The following is a 17,003-nucleotide window of genomic DNA, read 5'->3' on the forward strand; positions in this document are numbered from 1 at the left end:
CATAAACATGACACTACCCCCGGGGTTTACACAGACGAGCCGGCGAAGCAAGAAGAGCGCCAGAAGAAAGGGCCCTAGCCGGCGGGGCCCAGCCAGGACAAAAGGAGGTCCCACAAAGCGCCTACACCGGCCGCATTTGCGGTCGGGGTAGACGACGGATGGGGCCCACCTACGAAGGCTGTCCAGGCCTACACGAGATGAGGCAGGATAAAGAGGGATAATCCCCCTCGATCCCAAATCATTGAGGCCAATTTCTAGCCATAGAATAATGGCGCGCGCTCTACAACCTTATTATTAATAAAAAAAAAAAATAATAATCTGTGATCAGGTTGGTATCACTGTGTTGCAGTGATACGAACATTACAAATCGATTTAATTAGTAAAATTTAAAATTTGGTAAAGTTGCAAAAAATGAACGATTAAAAGAAACTACGGAATACGAAATAGAAATTAGAAAATGAATTATAAAATTCAATGCATCAAATCAGCTTCAACACAAATTTATATTTATATCACCTAATATCGCCATGATTTAATGATTTATGTAATCAATATACAACGGTTGCAAAAAAAGGTCTGAAATATAAACACAGTTAATTTTGATAAAAATTTAATCAGTTCTAAACAGTTTCTGCAATTAAATACAAATAATTATTAAAACATTAATCAAAGTAATCCTCAATATCGATGTCGGGGTTAAGAATATCATCGCCATAAGGCGACAAATCAATCTGATTTAATATTAAGTTTTCTGCCATTTCCTCCAAATCTGTATCCCCAATAAGAACTGCACCCTGCAACTTATCATTTTCTAACACGAATTTGATGTATTCCAGCCCTTTAGTCATCCTAAGCAAAATTTCATAGTTGGTGCCTAGTTTTTGTCCGTTAAAGAGACCCAGCAATATAACTTTGTATCCGAAAAGTCGAGTTGAGTGTGCGAACATTTCAAAACAGAAATCCTGCAGGACTTCTTCACCGTTTAAGTGACCGACCATGCTCTTGGCAGCGTAACAGCCCATTTGTCTTGCTTGGGTCCAGAGTTTCATCTGAAACCAGTGTTTCGCCACAGGCCAGTTAGCGCTGCAAATATCACCGGCAGCATAAATGTTGAGCAGGTTCGTTTGCATATACTCGTTTACTTGTATGCCCCCATCTTCGGATAATTCGAAATTGTTCTTTGTGGTAAAATTTCTTCTTGCACTGACTCCGGTCGCCGATATCACTAAATCGCAATCGATTTTTTCTCCGTCAGTTAAATTCACTTCTAGAGGGAATACCGAGCTGGCTGGTTTTTTCACAGAACTGACTTCTGACTGATAGTGAACTGTTACGGAAGAAGGTACTTCTGCATTAGCCCCGTTAATTATTAAGTTCTTATACCAATCGGGGCCTAACGCAGCACCAGACTTTTTAAATTCTTCTTCCTTGTACCTCATTCTCTTGCTTACTGGAGGTTCACACATTTCTCTCTTTTCTAATGATGGCTGAAAGAACTCTGCTGCGCCTGGATCTACAAATGTTGCAGCTATATGTCGGTCTTTAATAACCCAATGAATCTCAGCATTTTGAATTTTGTACACCAATTCGGAGGCTATACCACCGTTGCCAACAATTATAATCTTTTTAGACTCCTTCACTTTTTGCACGACACTTTCTACAGAATCTGTGTCCCTAATACCCAATATTTCAGGAAATTCATTCGCTTGTGGTATCAACTTGGGCTCTGCTCCCGTGCAAAGACACAAATACTGGTATTTTATGGTTTTACTATCTTTCGTCTTGATGAAATGTTCCTCGTCATTAATTTCTATAAGAGTATCATGAATAACGGTGATATTTGAATGTTTAGTGCTGAATTCTTGAGCACTTATTTCTTTTATATCGAAATTGGTTAAAATTTTTGTAATAGCATGCAGGTTGGTAACGGTTTTTATTAGGGATGATTCGCTAAGCAGAATTATGGATTTTTCTGGTTCAAAAAATGCTAATGTCTCTGCACAAGTAACTCCAGCTATACCACCTCCGACAATTACAAAAACAGCCTCCATAACTTACTGATTTTCACGATAATAATCAGAGTAATCGTATTCTCTAAATGGGACGTCGAATGTTAACAAACCTCTATCATAAGCCCGTTTGATGCTAACAATCAATTCTTGATGCTTTCTTTGGCAGATGCCGGTTTTACTATAACTTAAAATACTGCCCGTGTGTGGACAAATGAACTGCTTCAACAGGTCCACATTTTCTTCGTGTAAAACTAGATATTCGTCTCTGCAAATGGGGCAAGGATTACCAGTTGATATTTGTCCCTGACGAATGCAAGTTTTCCGTGTCTTTCTAGGCGCAAAAGCTCCTTTGTGGTTTCTTCTATAGGCCACCCAAACGGGTTGACCCTCGTAAGTCTGTTTGAAAGCGGCGCTCTTCAGATATCTAATGCTGGTTTCAACAGGTATTTTCTGGGTGCGGTCTTTAGTTATTCCTCGGATTTCTAATGTTGGCTTATCGTTAACAGTTTCACTCTTTAATATAGCTGTACTTGACAACTGTCTCGCCCACAGTGCTTTTGGCAATACGTTTCTAATTAGCGACACTGAAAACATTCTCAGAGAAGTTCTGAGTTCTGCTTGCAAATTAACCTCAAAAAAGACATATTATGACAGTGTTGCCACACGTCACACGTGAATCATAATATTCACTTGCTTGGCAAAATTACCGCCGTTTTTGACAACCATTACGGCGGCCTTCAACAGGGGACAGTACACTGGTGCTGTCTTCCTGGACGTCGCAAAGGCCTTCGATACGGTTTGGCGTGAAGGCCTACTGATGAAAATGCTCACCAACCAATATCCCATATCCTTTACCAAACTCATAAAATCCTACCTACACCACCGTAAATTCCGCATCCAAATCCAAGATTCCCTTTCCACCACCCGTCCCATGGAGGCCGGTGTCCCCCAGGGCACCGTCCTGTCCCCACACTTATACACCATTTACAACTCCGACATCCCACATCCCCCCAACACCAACATATACTTATACGCCGACGACCTGACAATCACATCCCAATCCGTAGATCCTAGATATTCCGTCTCCCTCCTCCAAAACTCCTTAGACCAACTTGAAACCTGGTGCAACAGGTGGAAAGTCAAAATTAATCCCAACAAAAGTTCGGCTAACCTTTTTACCAAACGAAAAATCCCACAAAACCTCGACAGACTGACACTATCCCAGGAACCTATCTCCTGGAATCGACAAACACGATACCTGGGCGTGACGATGGACCAGCGTCTCACGTGGAAACCGCACATCGTGGAGACGGTGGCGCGAGCGAAGACCACCAGGGCTAGGCTCTATCCCTTACTCAAAGGTGGAAACACCCTCAGTTTAAGGAATAAGCGAACGCTTATCAAGGTGGTACTTCAACCGCAGCTAACCTACGCCTCCACGGCGTGGGGTCACGCGGCAAAAAGCCACTTAAAGTCATTACAGGCTGTGGAAAACATAGCCCTCCGCACGGCCACCGACGCGCCCTGGTACGTAAGAAACACTGACATATTACGAGACTTACAATACACAAACGCTACACAGACAATAAGACAAAACGCGGAGAAACGATTTGACGTAGCCGCTAGACATGACAATCCCCTCCTCAGGCAAGCCGTTGACTACGTACCCGACGTGACCGACAAACACAAAAGACCTAGACACCAACTTTTTGACCCTGGGTGACCACCCCAATGCCCCCCCCCCTGCCCGCTAACCTTTTCTGTTTCAGAGACAGCCAGGATCAAGAAACGAAGACAACGACACACACACACACATACACACCCCCCATACCCTCCTTAACCCTCCCCTCCCGCGCTAGCCTAAGGGCCACCTTAGTAAAGCGCATCCCAGGCTGCATAGCCGCACTACCCTACCCAACCATACCACACATAAACATGACACTACCCCCGGGGTTTACACAGACGAGCCGGCGAAGCAAGAAGAGCGCCAGAAGAAAGGGCCCTAGCCGGCGGGGCCCAGCCAGGACAAAAGGAGGTCCCACAAAGCGCCTACACCGGCCGCATTTGCGGTCGGGGTAGACGACGGATGGGGCCCACCTACGAAGGCTGTCCAGGCCTACACGAGATGAGGCAGGATAAAGAGGGATAATCCCCCTCGATCCCAAATCATTGAGGCCAATTTCTAGCCATAGAATAATGGCGCGAATTATTTTATTAAGGCCGGGACACAATGGAAAAATATAAAATATAAATATAAAATATTAAATATTAAATATAAAATAGAAAATTCGATAAATTTGCTTTCATATAGTGACACACAATGGGAAAATAAGATAACAAATAAGAAATATTTTTGGACACGTCGGAATTTAATATTTATATCTTATATTTGACCAATCAAATTAAGGTACTATTTCCATACCGCCTCTCCAACTAACTTATAAATAAAGTATTTTTGTTTTGTTGTCGAGTTTAATGTCTGTAAAATGGTAATCAGAAAGAAACAATTATTAATGTCTTGCTTTCCACATTATTTCAATTATGTCTGACAAAGCTGTGCCGAAGAATACTACTCATTGGTCAAATAGTTATAATCTATCATCAAATTATTTTATCATTGTGTCGAACATTTATATTTAATATGTTATATATTACATCTTATATTATAACTTATATTTAATATTTTCCATTGTGTCCCTGCCTTTATATTGGTTTGGGGTTAGCATCGATCTTCTAGTATCGATGGGGGGGTTAGGGTATAATCGTTCTCTCTCGCGCAGGCACGTGATTGGCTAATATAACCATTCTATACCACATTTTGCTTAAAATTATTGAAAGGCCCTCTGATTAAAGATTTTCTGCCAAAGCTATACCAACAAAAACTTTTCGCAAATAAATGTTACTAATTTTCTTGTGATAATTTAGGGAAATTTTATTTGTTTATGTTGTCAAATTTAGTCATATAAAAAACTATATTAACTAATTTACACGTTACCTTGAAATTATAACATTTATAAAATTAATTTTGTGGTATTAAAAAATATATTTAAAATTTCTGTGAATTAAAATTTGTAAAAAGCTTTTGATCAATGAATAAAAATGCATAAAATTTGCTGTTGCGCATGCTTTGAAACGTGTTTAATACGCATATCCTGTTTGTGTTTTGTTCCATCATCGTCATTACCAACGCGACGCCAAGTTATTGATTCATTTCCGTCTTGAATTGATAGAGCAAAGACGTTTTCCGTATTCGTGTTAAATTTAGTAAAATATATATTCATAAATTTGCGTAATTTTGTATAAATCAACAAATTTTCTGCGTAGATTGTATATTTAGTAAAGAAAACGTTAAATTTTAAAGCAATGATGTAAAATACGTTTTTGTTGCTCCGCTGTACGTAATGGAGGTCTAGGCGTAGTCTCGCCAGATGGTATAATATTGGTTGCTTTTTAATACAATGACTGTGGAATGTTATATTCCTATTTAAAGACTTTTATCAAATAATAGTGACAATATATATTCTGTGCTACAAAATAGTAGGATTTTGAAATGGTAAGGTGCCACTTAGATATATTCTGTAATTTAATAAAGCATTTTCTATAACGATGTTGTTTTCATAGATTTATTAATAATATGTACTGAAATGCATAGGAATTGTTAAAGTTAATCCGAATATGATAGCTTTGTAAAAAATTGAAAAGTACGCATTTCCTAATATGTAAATTTTCTGACGGCCATTTTGGCTATGCTGACGTCATTCACATTCCACAGCTATTTTTAGCGGGTGATTTAATTTATCTGTTTATCTTTTATAGCCGCGGATAGATCCTTTGCAATTATTAAAGTGCCTCTCGGTACTTTTAACTCCAGAAGGGGGCATATTGTCCAGAGAGGAGGTGCCACGCCTCGTAAAGTAAGCCATTCCTAAATTTTCCAATAAATTTGACATCCATTGATTTATATTGAGTGACCTCATTTCCTATTTTCATTGCAGTTTAATGACCAAATTTTCTAAGAAATTAGTTAGCAAATGCGTGTACGTGTTAATACTGAAAAGTACCGACACTGAATTAGTTGACATGTTCATGGGTGAGGGGGGCTGGACCCTGATCCAGACCTGGCTGCAGGATGCTGTACAGACAGGCAACTGGGACCTCGTCAGGGAGATATTGGGTCTGCTTTTGATAACGCCCGTAGATGTGGAACGTTTGAAGCTGAACATCCTCCCGAAACTGATCAAAAGCCTGTCGAGGAGGGAGGAACTCGAAGGTAAGTGCTCACAAATTTTAACTAATGCATGTTTATACTGAATAAATGAATATACTAGAGTTTGAAGCTGGAACACGTTTTAATTTCAAATTTTGTTAAGACATTCTGCACGGTTATGTACATATTTTGTTTCTATGCAAAATAACTGCAAAAACATTGATATATTTTTTTTTAAATGGGAAATAATTTGTTTTAATGTAAATTAAGTTTGTTTAGTGTTTAAACTTGGGGAAAAATAGTAAATGGTGACATTTTTATAAAATTCAAGTCACTCTTATTGATGACAGTGGATTTTATAAGAGAGCTGCCATCTGGTATTTTTATTCCCAAGTTTGATTGGTTATGTAAAATAAGGTTATATTAGAACTATTGAGGTTATGTTCATCTATAGTCATTAATTTTATAGAGTATGTTGGTGAAAAATTATTAAATTAATTTTTTTTTATTTGAAAACTAAACAAATCTATTTTCGTAAATAACACATAAAAGAAATGATTTTGTTTTTGTAAAAAACGGTAGAGGTGTGTTACTGACGATATTAAATATTTCACTAGCTTAAGATTACGTTTAGAAAATAAGGAAGTAATTTTGTTATTTTTTTAAATCTAAATGAACAAATATATATATATTTTTGCCCGGTAATGATCGTTTTATAAAAGTTGCAATTTGAAATTTCCAGTTTTTGACGTTTTTTAAATATTCCTCCCTAGTATATTTATTTATTTTTTGTAACAAAAAAAAACCTTGGTGGAGTACGAGACTTGCAACTGCCGCCTCCATTGCAGGTGTCGCCAAGTTGTCCACACAGCTGGTGCAACAGTGGCTGGCCATCGTGAAGGGGTCCAGCTCTGCTGCCATGCAGCAGCAGCAGACGCAGCCCGTCCAACCGCCTCAAGCGAAGGCGGTTACCTCCGAGCCGGAACCAGCTGAAGTTAACCAACAGTCTACGGAAGATAAGGAGAACGTCGTGGAAAAGCCTTCCGAAAACAGTAATGCCGAGACTATTAGCACAGGTACCTTCTACAAACCCTCTGTTAGAGATGGTAAATTAGTTATACGTAAATTGCCAGCAGCCGATGACGGTCCGGAGGAGGGAGTTGCCGGAGAAGTGACCGAAGACGCTAAGGTGGAAGAGGGAGAGAAGTCTAAAGAGGAAGAGAAGAAAGGGGATGAGAAGGAAGTGAAATCGCGAAGCTCGAAGAGCAGTTCTAAATCGGGCAAGGAGAGAGATAGAGAGAAAGACAGGAAGAAGTCCAGCAGTAGTTCATCGAAGAGCGGCAGTTCAAGCAAAAGCAAAAGTAGTTCGAGCAGCAGGGACAAAGACAGGAAGGACCGCGATAAGGACAAGGACAGACGCAGGAGTTCGTCGAGCAAAAGCGAAAAGAGTTCCAGCAAGAGCAGTGGCAAAGAAAGGAGGGACTCGAAAGAGAAGGATAAGGATAAAGATAAAGAGAAACATCCGGAGAAAGAGAAGGAGAAGCAAGAAGAGAAAGATAAGGACACGTTGGCCAAGATCAAGCCACAGTCCATAGAAAAACTGGGCAGGATCCCCAAGAAGCCGAACGGCCCGACACCGGAAGAGAAAGAAATTAAAGAGAGCAAGGAAATAAAGAAGAAATCGTTCAGCGTCGGCATCAGGAAAGACAGCGAGGAGCGCCCGAAGACCGTCAAAGTGTTCAATTCGAAGATGCGTTCCACTGGACTGGAGGAAGAAATCAAACCCGCGCCTCCCAGGCCCGTGAAGAAGCCTACCCCTACGGTGCAGCTGCCGACCATTCCCCCAAAGAGGCCTTCGCCGCCCAGGGAACACCGTGACCCGGTCTTGCCGCCGGAGAAGAAACTGAAGATCGACAAGGTGGACGTCCCGGAGCGACCCGGGGCCATCAAATTGATACCACCCAAGCCTAAACGTAAGTTGTTGGATTATCTACTAATCATGATTGTTTTGTTTTTCAGGTGTGTTCGACGGCAAGCGGGGAGAAAGTTATCAGCCACCCGTTCTTGGCAGGGGACTGTTTTTCTTCTTTGCTGCCCGTCTGTAAATGGCGGGGTCCAACGGTTTCACCTCTTTCTGCGTACTAGTACCAATTTTTTTTTTTTTTTTTAATTAACTTGTTACTTTCTCATTACAGTTTTGCGCATGTTTAAAAATACGCGCCCGCCTGTCGCCGAGGTTGCCCGGCAGTCACTGTTGCGGCGGGGCGGGTATTTTTCAGCATACCCGCATTGTCTAGTTTTAAAACACCCAAGTTTTATGTACCTTGTGCATTGTAAAGGCATAGTAGACAGTAGGCAAGTGAACAGTGAATCGAGGACGCGCGGTCGAGCCCTCAAGAGGCCCGCACCACCCCCCCCGCCCGGAGAGTGCAACCGTGTGTCTATGTTACGTTTGTAAAGATTTATTTTTTTAATACTTTTAGTAAGTTTGCGATAGGTCCCCGTATGGTAAGTTATCCATGTAACTTTGACTGTACTCTTTCTTATTAAAAGTTGAATAAAAAACGTTTTGAATAACAACAAGGTATATGGGACAGGTCCTCTCCTTCCGTAATTACGATTTAAAAGGGAAAAAGCCAAGAAAACGAGATAAAAATAGGCGAAACTGCACCATATGGCTATAAATGGATGTGGGTCGTTTGAACTACTCTACATTAAAAGGAAGATAAGGCCGATACCTCTTCAAGGTTCTGCCGCTTTGGCTTGTGGCATGGGGATTTATCCAGTTAGGATCAGAAATGCACTCCAGAATAACAGATACAGGGTGTTTCCAGAAATAAGTACCAAAAATTTAACCACCCAACTCGTTAAAAGCGACAACTTTTGTCTAATAAATTTTTTTGAATACTCCCTAAAATGACGCTGCTGAACTATAAATGAGTTAAAGAAATGTTTTATGCAATGATTCAAATTTTATTTTTTTTTATCATTATCAATTTGCCAATAATTTCGACTTATGATCCAATGTTGGGTAACAAAAATTTATAATTTAAAGAAAACGTTTTTCAAAAAAATAAAAACTTAAAATTTTGGTACTTATTTATGGGACACCCCGTATATCGAACATAAGTGGACAATACAAGTGATATGAAATCAAAAGATAGTGCAGCACAACATACTAGATGGAAACGAATAAATTATAGGGGGCTGTGCAAACAAGAAAAATGCTAGGTTAGGGCAATTTTTAATTTGACGCATCAAAATACAAGAAATTGGCTTATTTTCAGTATAGCCGTTTGAAATGTTAGACCTGTCTTTAAATGAGAACGTTTCGAAAATCCGTCTTAAAAATTACATTTTCTCAAAAAAAAAAAGAATGTAAAATAAAATAAGTACTAGGTACAATTTTTTTAGAAGGGCAACCGCAGGGGACAAACTACGTTTACACACGTGTCTCAAAGTTGCACCACGTTGCGTAATTGCAAAATTTGTATGTGTAAGGGTTAGAGGCGAGGAGACCGAATACAAATTTCGCGCGGTATCCGGCGGACCAATAGGGACGAGTCATTTCCGTTTCGACCAATCGTGGGACAAAGTGACGATGAGCTACTGTTCTTCTTTTTAAATTGATGTGTTGCGTTGTTTGTATAGGGGACTGACGCGTCATCGTGTAATTCCCAGTATGACTCGATTCGTAGATGTATTTTTAATGGGGTATCGATTAATTGGAAATGTGCGTTATGTTCGCGATGATTTAAAAACATTGGAAATGTAGATAATAAATTAATGGTAGTTTTTTGAAAATTCTTTATTTAATTTGCAGAAAATCTTTGAATAAATTTTGCAAACGATAAGTTAGGTAATAGTCCGTTATTGTTAGATAAAAAGTCAGCACCTACTTGATATTTTATTTAGGATTAATCAATAATTGAGTAAACGTGATTTGAATATGATTATGATGAACATGAACCAAATTAAACAATCTCATCGCATGTTTTAGAAGTGCTACAAAAAATCTGCTAATTTTAATACAGGATGAATTAGAAATTAATTAAAAAAATATTGCTTTTCATTTTTGAAATAATTTGGATGCCCTGTATATTTATACAGACTGATTTAATACAAATAATCCATAAGTTGGTAATTTGTTTTTAATACACCTAATTTAAAGACATATACAGTGAGTTGCGCGGAATGTCCCACACTATTCTAGTGTATTCTACACATAAATTTAATAAAACACACGTTATCCGACTTTTATTTGTTTTCAAGTAAACGTCAACAAATTTCCTCACATTGTAGTTTTCACGTTATAAATAATGCTATTCTCGTTTGTTTTACAGTAACTGCATCTCAAATTAATAAAACGATAACAAATATCGTTCAATTTGGAAATAAATAAAAATCGGATAACAATTTGAGATTTTTAGAATTATTTTTATGCATAAAATTCACTCCTAGAGTTTGTGACGTTCCTATCGACACGCCCTGTATAAAATAAATTTGGGTCAATGATTATGTTTAAAGAAATATTAATAAAACTTCGATAATTATGCCATAAAAGAGGCATATTTTTTTTTGGAGATCACGTAAAACAATCAAAATAGACGCTCAAAAATTAAAACATTAGAATCTAATGAAATTTATTGACCCTAAGCCCGAGGTTGTAACTCATGTTTTATTTCAAGAAGGATGGTAAATTTTTTACTGATGAAAATGGTTAAAAAAAAATGATAATTACGCTCTCTAATTTTGTTAATTTAATATAAAAACAATCTAACTAAAATTTGCGATATATATTACTCCGTACACATTTCACATTTATTTTTTTGTGGAAAACAACCATAAAATGAATATTTAGCGCACCCTGTAACATTGTCTTAATAATTTGCTTTAATTATGAACAAATTGAAATATATCGTTGAGAAATGTGTACGAGTATAGAAAGTTACACGCACTGAAATTTTTTTAAAATGATATTTAAAAATAATTGTTAAATAGCCAAAAAAAACACGGTTTAAAGTTTTTGTCTTACAAGTACCCTGTATGTTCGAAGTTTTCAAAAATATAAATTTTTTCCGTTTTGTTTTACGTAAGAGCTATCAGAGAGACAATGTTTTGTCAACTAAGGAATCACTACAAAATACAGGGATAGTTAAATTGCGGTTTTAGACTTCCTTTTGTGTTACATTAAATTATAATTTAGAAAGTCATTCCACGACACATTTTAAAGTCCGCAAATCGTTCTTACGCAATTATTTTCGCAACGTTTTGATGTATACAGGGTGATAACAAAAAATATTACTATTTTTTTTACACTTTTCGAGCATATTTCGTTCGTGTCACATTTCTTGTTTTACGTTCATGATTTTATAACGTTCAGTTATAATTTTTTATTTTAATTGTCGCTTTCGTCTTATCATATAATTCCCAGCATTATAATTGCCTAGCCTTAACGGTTATTTACGGATTAATAGGATGCTTATTGTTTTTTAAATCTTTATGGCATTTTTAAATAGAAAGCATTTAATCAATACTACGGTTCGGATTGTTGTATAAGTTTATGATAAATTTAATTGCATTTTTGTCGTATTTATTTTTAAACTTAAAATTTTCAAATTGAAAAAAATCAAAACTATATTGATATTTAAATATCAAAAATAAAGGGGCGTTATCCCCGTCCAAAATTAAAAATTTTATTTCTACACATCTGTCCTCGACGTAGTTGTTATTAATATACAGGGTGTTTTAAGTTATATATTTTAAATATATTCTGAATAAATGGAAAAGGATACATTAAAATAATTTTGTGTGCACAATACACGAATGCTGAACAAATTAAATATTATAGCATCGAAAAATATAATTTTTTAAATGCACATTTTAAATTGAATATTGAAACCGCACGACCTCGATTTTTTTTTTATATAACATTTACTATTTTCATACAATTTTTAACAATTTGTGAAGAAGGCAACCTTTATATAAATTTAGAAATATATAGCATGTTTGAGAATAATGTCAACGTTTTTCTTGCCTAAAATGTTTCCTTATACAAATATTTACCTTTGAGGGTCTATTTTTTCCAGTGTTTTGATATCTGCGCCACTGATTTGAGCTAAAATTAAATTTTTTCACGTTTTATGCCTTTTTAATAACTATATTATTTACTTTTTTCAACTTCACCACCTTGCATCTCAAAAATGAACTCGGTAAGGCATCTGTGTAATAAGAAAATATTATGTATGAAAAACGGTCCTACATTTTTGGACGCGTTATTGTGCCTCACCCTGTATAAAAAGCGAATTTAAAAATGGCTTATTATTTCTATTAGAATCTTATTTCGCTCTACACAGACATTTCTTGTTAAAAAATTTTAATATAGACAATTATTCAATGTTGAAAATACCGGGTGAACCAAACAGTATAACTAGAAATTTAAATGGAATTCAAAAATAGAATGGAATTCATTCAAAATTACATTAAAAACCAAAGTTATTTTAGTTTTGGTAAATATATTTATCCTTTATCACCTCTATATAAATTGTAAAATTTTTGCCACTTAAAATTTAATTTGTCTGTTAGATACTTGATTTAGGCACTTTAGGTGGATAAAAAAATTGGCTCGCTTAGATAATTTTAACTTAAATATCATGAAAATATTTAAGTTGTGGATTGAAGTCGAAATAAGTAAAAAAATAGGTTATTGGAATATGTTGAAATTCACTGTGGCCACTTCTGATTGAAGAACTACGCCTTTGCTTCTGAAGTTAGTCTATTTAATTGGCTACCTTACTCATATCCAGTATAATGTTGCTAGCACTAATCAGAAACGAGTTATAGTGATTACCTTTTGGTTTGGATCACCCGGTATATAATTTTGAAGTATTATGTTTAAATTGCAAATTAAAAATACAGTGACGCCCATTTTAAATATTATTGAAAACATGTTTCGCTTGTAACATATTAGAAGCAAAACATTTATACACCATACACCCTGTTTGTTAATTTCCTTCACATATCGGGAAAATTGGGATTTAAATTCGTTTTTCTCGTGAAATATGCGTTTTATTAGAAAAAGAATAAGAAATGTAGATGCATTGTAATTTTTCCCTCATAATATATTACATATTTCGATTTACTGACGGCAATCTTTAATTTTGCTTTTTGGTCTAGCGATTTTATCTTTACCATATAGAAAATGTCTTAAATATTATGTTTCCGATTTGTTTAGTAGCAATGTGGTATTTTTGTATTCAAAAATATAAAAAAATATAAAATTTTGTTTGAAATTTGTAGAATCGAGATTCTCCTTCCATTTTTTAAATTCCAGACTTGCTATTTGCTTTCATCATCGCACACTTCGTATTTATCTATTTTTTTCTAACATTTCGGCGTTATTTTCTTTTCGTTGTTATTTGGAAATAAAAAAAAAATCGAAGCAGGAAAAATAGACCTTTTTGAAAAAAAAAAAAAACGCGTGGACTAAAAGGTTTTTCTATGTTAACTTATTGATAAAACAGAAATAACACTATCTATCAGTGTGTTGTGCAATATAATTAGATGAAATATTATATTAATACAGAATTTTTTTATTCTTTTCGTGCTACTGTTAAATACAAGACCAAAAGACTCCCGCAAACTGTAGAAAAGAAAAAAACGTTACCGACAACAAAAATATATGCATTTCGGACGAAAATATTGGTAAATTAATTTGCAGTCAATTTTTAAATAGGTACCTACTTAGAGATATTTATATTTTATTAATAATAGGAAACTTTTGGAATTTGATATACAATTATCTAACTAACTAAACCTAAAAATCTGAAATATTTATTTAGAAAATCACTTAAAAAATCTCAGACGTATATTAAACAGATTTTGATATTTTCCTCAGAACAATGCTGCGTTTTACAAGCTTATTCTACATTTTTTTGCGAACTCAAATTAACAATGGCACTTGGCCAAACTGTGAGGAATGCATCAATTCTTTCGGGTTCGAATTGTTGGTCTTGTCTCAATCCTTGGTTATTAATTTTCTACGACGCAAAAATATCTCGCATGAAAAAATAATCCCTTGTAAAATTGAGATATGTAGCGTCATAAAAAATATATAATAAAGCATCACGCATCCGATTATCCAACGTAAGATACATCATGTGTTATTCAAAACAGTTTTATCAAATTGCTGTTATCACAGTTTTAGAAAATTTGACCCTGATATCTACGCGTATTTTTTAAAAGATTAGGAAAACTATATTTTGAGTTGAAACTGTTGGAAAGGCCCCGCTGTTACAAAACTTTTTCAATTTTATTTTTTAATATCGAAAACTGAAAGCTACATTTTATTCTTTTTGTTACAGCGCCTGTGCTGCAAGAAAGCGACCTCTTCATGGACGCTCTAACCGCTTCAGCCACCACCAAGAAGGAGCCGAAGAAGCGCAAACGAAGAGCCAGCGTCACCAAGGAATCCCCGCCATCCCCATCATCTTCTCCAGCTAGGGAGCAACCCCAAACTCCGACATCACCTTCTCAGACCACCCCCAACAGTCCGTCCTTGGGCCTGAAGAGCATTGCACCCATCAATTTCTACCAGGACACGTTGAAAACTGAAGAGAACGCTGAAAATGCCGAAAACCCAGAGAATGAGAACAAGGAGAACGCAGTGGAGAACAACGTGGAAGTTAAAGAGAAAGCCGGAGAAGAAGATAAAGAAACGCCAGCGAGTCCTATGACTCCCACAGATGATACGAACGGTGAAGAACTCGTCGAGCCCAAAAGACCAAAGCTAGAAGGTGGTTTGAGGGGCGTCTTGTTGTATTCGAAGAAGAAAGGCCCGAAAAGGTCAATTTCTTGGAAAAACGAATCCGATCTTGTGGAGATTCGGTTCTTTGAATTGGACGAAACGGAAAGGGTGAACGTCACTAAAACCTTTGGCGATATGGCGAAGATGGAGATGACCAGCGAAAGAGAGGCGTTGCAGATGTCTAGGAAAGTCGTTGGGGAGGACACAATGGAAGCTCAGATACCTTGGAGGCTTCCCTTCCTGATAGACCAAGCGGATCCTCTCGCGGTGCCCGGTCACAAGAGCTTGGAAAAAGACATTCAATTCGCGCGTGAAAAAAGTGTGTTGCAGGCGTTGTATTTCGATAAAAGGCGAGTCCCTGATTCCCCCGAGGAACCCATTCCGGAGAACCACCAAATGAGCGACCCCATCGTTATTCCTCTGGAGGATCCCGAGACACAGGAGATCGATCTGAGGAACACACCTTGGCCGGAACCAAAAGGATCTCCTCCCCACGTTGAACCCCAAATACCGCCACATATCTTCCCCAACGTACCAGGCCCCTTCAACCACCCATTCAACAACATGCCACCTCCTCAATTCCAAGGGATGCCGCCACGGTTTCCTCCTCAAGCCGGACCCGGAAATCCAGGTCCGATGGGACCCGGGAGCTTCATGCCTCCGATGATGCCCAACGGAAACATTCTGGGGCCTCCCAACCTGGTTCCGCCCAACGAGATGATGAATCAGGGACCTATGAACCAAAACATGTTCCCTCCGGGCCCCGTGCACGACGGGTTTGGTCCAGGACCCGACTTCCCCATGTTCAACCAGAACAACATGCCCAACAACAACATGAACATGTTCCCGCCCAACAACTTCAACAACCACCGGCCGAACAACAGGGGCGGGTTCCGGCGTGGAGGGGGTAACAGCGGCAACTGGGTGCGCATGAGCGGTCCCGGGAATTGGAAGAGGGGCGGCGGCGGCCACAGGGGCGGGCGACTGTGCAAGAACGTTCAGAATCACGGGTATTGCAGGAACAGGGACAACTGCCCGTTCGTACATCCGTAGGTCGTCCGTTGGACTTTTATTCGTACGACAATCGCGACAATTTGTTTTAGAATTGTGCGGGAAATTTGTGATATTCGTTGTTAAGGATTATTCGAGTGTGGAACACTCGGATATCGATGAAGTACAAACTCGAATTAGGCAGTTAGTCTAAAAGGATGTAGTCGTCTGCCATTTAATTTATTGTTGCGATACGTTGGGTGGCAGGACCTCGATTGGATAATGGGGCGGCGTGTACAGACATAGGCTTTTTTTATTATCGGATTGTTAAGTCGTTCAAATAATATATTTAGTGGTTGTGACTCACTATAATCTAAAGTTTGTTTCCGTAACCATCAAGCGTGTTTATATGTAAATTGTATATAATGTTAGCATTTACTTTTTTACGATGTTTTTTTTTAAAGAATTACTTTATCATTTTCAATATAATTATTTAAAAAATCAGTGGGATTTTTATTTTTAAAATTCTCAGTAGTGCCCGACACTGGGTAAGTATTACACCAAGACACCTCTTTATACAAACTGGATTCTGTACATTTCACTTTCAGCGTCTATAATTGGCTTGTCTTTGACCTAGTAACCCAGAAGACAAGTTTTCATTTTGCCATACAGGGTATTGCGAGTACAGTGTACCACGATTTCACCGAGTGATCAGCTGTATCAATAAAAAAAATACGGAAATGAATGAAATGTCTTCAAAATGGAGTACTATTATAAAAAAATGTAAATATACAGGATGTTTATTAAGTACTGGTACAAACTTCAACGGGTGATTCTAAAACGAAAAGTTTATATAAATATATGCCGGGTAATGCTTCGTTTTCAAGTTACAGGGTGTCAAACTTTAAAAAAAAATCGTTTTTTCGTAAAAGTCTTCATAATCGATCCTTTAGCCGATTTTGTTGAAATTTGGCAGTGTTATTTATGG

General features: G+C 37.4%; 3 protein-coding genes across 5 annotated transcripts; 1 reads left to right on the top strand and 2 right to left on the bottom strand.

Annotated features, from left to right (window-relative positions):
- Window positions 1-593: 593 nt before the first annotated feature.
- On the bottom strand, window positions 594-2,071 carry LOC108904751 (pyridine nucleotide-disulfide oxidoreductase domain-containing protein 1). Its single transcript, XM_018707421.1, has one exon. The coding sequence runs from the start codon at window positions 2,049-2,051 to the stop codon at window positions 663-665; it is 1,389 nt and encodes a 462-aa protein (XP_018562937.1). The 5' UTR covers window positions 2,052-2,071; the 3' UTR covers window positions 594-662.
- LOC108904752 (28S ribosomal protein S18b, mitochondrial) lies at window positions 2,032-2,663 on the bottom strand. Its single transcript, XM_018707422.1, has one exon. The coding sequence runs from the start codon at window positions 2,604-2,606 to the stop codon at window positions 2,055-2,057; it is 552 nt and encodes a 183-aa protein (XP_018562938.1). The 5' UTR covers window positions 2,607-2,663; the 3' UTR covers window positions 2,032-2,054.
- A 2,555-nt stretch (window positions 2,664-5,218) lies between these two features.
- On the top strand, window positions 5,219-16,519 carry LOC108904756 (serine/threonine-protein phosphatase 1 regulatory subunit 10). Of its 3 annotated transcripts, none has more exons than XM_018707427.1 (6): window positions 5,219-5,565; window positions 5,829-5,926; window positions 6,008-6,282; window positions 7,068-7,295; window positions 7,353-8,192; window positions 14,583-16,519. In XM_018707427.1, exons 1-6 carry the CDS (start codon window positions 5,563-5,565, stop codon window positions 16,076-16,078), a joined length of 2,940 nt encoding a protein of 979 aa, XP_018562943.1. In that variant the 5' UTR covers window positions 5,219-5,562; the 3' UTR covers window positions 16,079-16,519. The 3 variants fall into 3 exon arrangements, with proteins under 3 accessions (XP_018562943.1, XP_018562945.1, XP_018562942.1); XM_018707429.1 differs by having other exon boundaries at window positions 7,356-8,192; XM_018707426.1 differs by having other exon boundaries at window positions 7,068-8,192.
- The last annotated feature ends 484 nt before the right edge of the window (window positions 16,520-17,003 follow it).

The sequence above is a fragment of the Anoplophora glabripennis genome, unplaced genomic scaffold (assembly GCF_000390285.2).
Source record: "Anoplophora glabripennis isolate ALB-LARVAE unplaced genomic scaffold, Agla_2.0 scaffold171, whole genome shotgun sequence".
In the NCBI taxonomy this organism is placed as follows: domain Eukaryota; kingdom Metazoa; phylum Arthropoda; class Insecta; order Coleoptera; family Cerambycidae; genus Anoplophora; species Anoplophora glabripennis.